The sequence below is a fragment of the Austrofundulus limnaeus genome, unplaced genomic scaffold (assembly GCF_001266775.1).
Source record: "Austrofundulus limnaeus strain Quisiro unplaced genomic scaffold, Austrofundulus_limnaeus-1.0 Scaffold320, whole genome shotgun sequence".
NCBI lineage: Eukaryota > Metazoa > Chordata > Actinopteri > Cyprinodontiformes > Rivulidae > Austrofundulus > Austrofundulus limnaeus.
The window spans coordinates 480184-484783 of record NW_013952722.1 but is presented as its reverse complement, the minus strand read 5'-3'; the positions used below and the strand labels follow the sequence as shown (position 1 = coordinate 484783).

Genomic DNA, 4600 nt, shown 5'->3' with positions numbered 1-4600 from the left:
ATACCGCCCAGCTCTAACCTACAGCCCCTTTGACTGGATCAAATCAAATATACAGTATGATGTATACTGGTGCAATGTTTTAAAATAAATAAAAATAATAAATAAGGTTTTATTTTACCTGTGCAACTTTCCTAAACATGGAACTGACAAACATTTTTCTTTAAATATGAGCTGTAACACATTGAATGGAATATCAACACCTGTATTAATACTGTTATTCAGTGGTAAGCACCGCTAACCGCAAAGTTAGCATTGCTAACTGCCAATACGCTAACTGAAAAATTAGCTATGCCAATGCTAAAGAGGTAAGAAAATTAGCAGAAGCTAACGCTAACTGATAGCTCAATATCACATGCAGCTCTGCATATGTGAGGAGATATTATGGCAAGCCAAAATATTCAAAGTTAACTCTTGAAATCGACCGTCCGGTTAAAAAGTCTCATAAATTCTGCCGTTTTCTTTTTACCTCATTTCACCATAAAATATGGCAGAAGTTCCACCATGAATGCATCAGAACGCTGTCCAAAACGGCGTTTTGTTAAATTATGCAAAGCCCTGCCCACAATTTTCTCATCCACACATCCAAGTCCAGTAAAGGAAACATTATACACAATACTTAAGTCTGAAACAAGTAAGCATCTACATTTATATTAAARTGCAGTTCTGCTCTACTTGAATAAATCCCACTGTTCCTAACAGCCTGCTACGGAGCCCACCAGGGGTCAGTGGGAGAAAAAAAACACAGCCGCTGGAAATCCGTGCACACAGTTTAGTAATCTGTGCGCATGGATTACTAARCTGTGTAAGTTTTGACTGACTTTTTTTAAAATGCAAAACCCCAGTAGATTTCAATACTTACTCATATAACTGACAGATGCCCCCTCCCTCCTGTTGTTCGCACACGGTGAAGCATATAAACTGTTTACTCACCAGAGTCAGAGAAGAAAAAACTTCTTGTATTATTCGTGAATAAATAATACTCTAGACTTTTTATGCTTTTTAAGCTAAAATTTTTTGATTGTATTCTACTCGATCGAATTATACATGAATAAAAACGGTAGTTTTGTTTTTGTTTTCAGACTTAAAGTTAGCAGAACTACATTTAGCTGAAGCTAACAGGTCTGCTAATGGCTTYCAAAGTTATTGAGTTAGCTTTGCTGTGAGCAGATAACAGGAACTGTACACTGTGGTATTGGTATCAGGACACCATTGTTACTGAAGGTTTCRTTAAAACCTGTCCTTGATATTTTGCTAACAGACAGGCAGGCCTAAAAGACTAACTCTAGCCTTACCTTTCAGCTGTAAGGCTCCTCTGTACGACCTGGCGGCCCACGAGGACAAAGTGTTTTGTGTGGACTGGACAGAAAGTGATGTAAGACATATTTTTTATCTGCAGATTTCACCCTCTGTTTGTAAACTTCAGCTGAGACATAGTTTCGGAGCCTGACCTGTTGTTGTGGTTTTGTTTTCCAGCTGATGCTGAGCGGCGGCGCAGATAACAAGCTGTACACCTACAGATACGCAGGAGCATAGGATACAACTTCTGCTGCATAAAAAAACTTTGATTTGTTCATACTGTTTTTGGTTTTTGTCTTACTTTTCTTTGGACATATAAATTAACTTTTTATCTCCCTAAATGCCTCCTCAGCTTTATTTCAAAGTTCATGGTTTATACATTTTACAACATTCATTTCACTTTTTCAAACATAATGTGTTATAAACATTTATTTAAAAAAAGTCTTGACATCTAACTAACACGAAGACAAAGGAAACGTAGATAACAGGAAAAACTCAAACTGGCTTTACAAAAAGATTCATATCTTTCTGCTTTTCTTTCAACTTCCTCATATTTTTCATTCTGTTGAATTTTTGTTTTCCTCCTACTCAGAAAGAAAAAAATTGTATAGGTCTTCTGGACGGGTTCTTCTCTAATGAAACGTTTCGTCTCTTCTCCAAGAGACTTCTTCAGTCTGAGAGTTTCAGGCAAAATTCAGGCTTTTAAGCACTGCCTCCATGTGACTGATACTCACATCACATGGCTATCGTTCACACCTATTAACACTTATTGTTAACGGGGGTGGAGTGATACTGGCAATAGCCACACTGTAGGAGGGGGACAACTGAAAACGGAGGCCTCCACCTCTGTTTAATGATGGACGGTCTTTCTTCACAAAAATGGCTTCTTTTACTCCTCTCTCAAACCAACATTCCTCTCTATCAAGAATGAGAACATCCTCATCTCTGAAAGAGTGACCGCTGGCCTGTAAATGAGTGAAAACTGCAGAGTTCTGGCCCCCGTTAACAATAGGTGTTAATTAGGTGTCAACAATAGCCATGTGATGTGAGAGTCTGTCACATGGAGGCAGGGCTTAAAAGCCTGAATTTTGCCTGAAACTCTCAGACTGAAGAAGCCTCTTGGAGGAGAAACGAAACGTTTCATTAGAGAAGAACCCGTCCAGAGGACCTACACAATTTTTTTATTTTTGAATTTTTACCTGGATTACTGAGATGCATCAGGACGTCCTCCTACTCAGGTTCTTGCACCAGTTTGACCAAAACAATAAAACATGATTTGTCACTGTTACTAAACAAAATGTATTTAATTAGTAATTGTTTAAGTCAGTTGAAAAGTCATGCAGCAAATGATTTGCAATTCAAGACCTGAAAACTCTTCGATATATTCCATGTTGGGCACAGCTAAACACCAAATTAGCTGTGCTAACTCATAATCTGCTGACTAAAAATATAGCTTAGCTAACACTAAACCACTAAATGTACAAAAATAGACTAAACAGCTCAACAAGTAAATATTAGCAGAAGCTAACTGCTGAGAGGACTGTCCTCATTTTGCATCAMGTCTTCATCTCTGTCCAGCTTAAAGACTGATGGGACTGACAAACTTGTTGATGTTAGCTAAAAGTTGACCTAATTTAGCAGAAGCTGATAGGTCTGCTATGTGTTTATAAAGATACCATGTGTAAACTCAAAAACTTAAAAACCCCAAGCCCACCAGCAGCGCCTGTACTTTGTGAGGACGCTGCAGAGGGCAGGTCTGTGTGAGGAGCCCTGACCTCCACCTCACGGTGTGGTGCAGCAGAGGAGGGGCATCAATCCTGGTTGACATCAAGTGAAGGACAAGAGCCCCCTCCATCCTCTGTGACTCGTCCCATCCTGCACACTGTTCACTCCCTGCCCTCCAAGAGGAGGCCGAGCTGTTCCTGGTCAAAAGCTTCGACTGAAAAACAGCTTCTACCTGAATTCAGTTAATTGCATTTAATTCATTTATTAGCAGATTTAATTTAGTATAGGGTTGTTGTTTTTTTGCGACACATTTGGATCTCTTATTTCAAAGCAGGAAATGAGCAGGCAGTGAGACATCTAACTCTTAATAGACGATCTTTGCTGACGCACAGCGACCCCTCGCGCTCGGTGAGGACTGCGCAGCCGCAGTCACTCGGAATATCCAGTTTCTGTGACTCASAGGATGCTGGCTATCGGGAGGGGAGGCTAGCCGCTGGACTGCGCTCTGTAGATGCTGGACAACAGTAGAAACAAGGTAGCAGGTTGTCCGCTTAATTTCACATTTTACTTTGTAGAAGAACAAGTTTAAAAATAGAAATGCTGAGTTTATTTGCGGCTCATTCGCTGYTGAGGCTCACAAGACTCTGTGACACTTGGCTCGCTACTATTAGCTTCACTGCTAGCTCCTTCTAATTGTTTATTTTGTCGACTTCCGGGACTTATTTGTATCCCCTTTTACTGTAACTTTATGCTTCGCACTAATTAATATCCGAGTGACACGGTGCTGTTTTCCAGCCTGAGCAGCTCCAGGCTGAAACGGAACACCTGTCCTGATACCAGCTGGCTCTCAGCGCTCATGAGTCGGCTCCAGTCGCAGGTGTTTGCTCCAGGAACCAAATTAAATCAGACCTTTTACCCCAGCTCGACCACACAGAGAGCAGAGAATAAACTTGATTATAATTCAGCAGATGCCTGGCGGTGTTTGGTGCAAAGCCAGCAGGAGTTTAGCATCAAAGCTCATATTATCACCTAACTTAATCCCTTTATGTTTTTGTTTGTACAGAAAGCAGCAGATATAACGATGGACGGGTAAGTCATGGTGAATACAACACACACCTGTAAGTTGACACAGAAACACTTAGCAGAGCTTGTCCTGTTTGTCCCCCCAGGTTTGCAGGAGACATGCTGCAGGACAGCTCGGTCATGGCCCGCATGCAGAAGAAGTTCTGGAAGACCAAGCAGGTCCTCATCAAGGCCACGGGCAAGAAGGAGGACGAGTACGTGGTGGCTTCAGACGCAGACCTGGACGCAAAGCTCGAGGTTAACGTTTAAATTTTAAGCTCCCACGTCAGAGTATTAAATACAAAATACTCCACAATGTTAAGGTTTGATGACATTTTGCTTTAAAATATGTAAAAACACACAAAGTTCACTGAAATAACTTGGAACTGACTAAGAAATGACTAGTCATTTTTTCTTTATAATGCTTTTAAGACAACTAATACAAATCAGTCGTAAAGAAAAAAATTGTATAGGTCTTCTGGACGGGTTCTTCTCTAATGAAACATTTCGTCTCTCC

General features: G+C 40.6%; 2 protein-coding genes across 2 annotated transcripts in view; both read left to right on the top strand.

Moving 5' to 3' along the window:
• wdr12 (WD repeat domain 12) overlaps window positions 1–1637 on the top strand; it is a 15451-nt gene extending 13814 nt beyond the window's left edge. Inside the window, exons 12-13 of the mRNA XM_014022213.1 lie at window positions 1300–1372; window positions 1474–1637. Coding sequence (XP_013877667.1) covers window positions 1300–1372; window positions 1474–1533 — 133 coding nt within the window. The 3' untranslated portion in view covers window positions 1534–1637. The remainder of the gene's footprint in view (window positions 1–1299; window positions 1373–1473) is intronic.
• Window positions 1638–3407: 1770 nt separating this feature from the next.
• ical1 (islet cell autoantigen 1-like) overlaps window positions 3408–4600 on the top strand; it is a gene marked incomplete in the record, with an annotated part of 23076 nt that continues 21883 nt past the window's right edge. Inside the window, 3 exon segments of the mRNA XM_014022211.1 lie at window positions 3408–3556; window positions 4085–4110; window positions 4191–4341. Of these exon segments, the coding sequence (XP_013877665.1) occupies window positions 3533–3556; window positions 4085–4110; window positions 4191–4341 (201 nt within the window).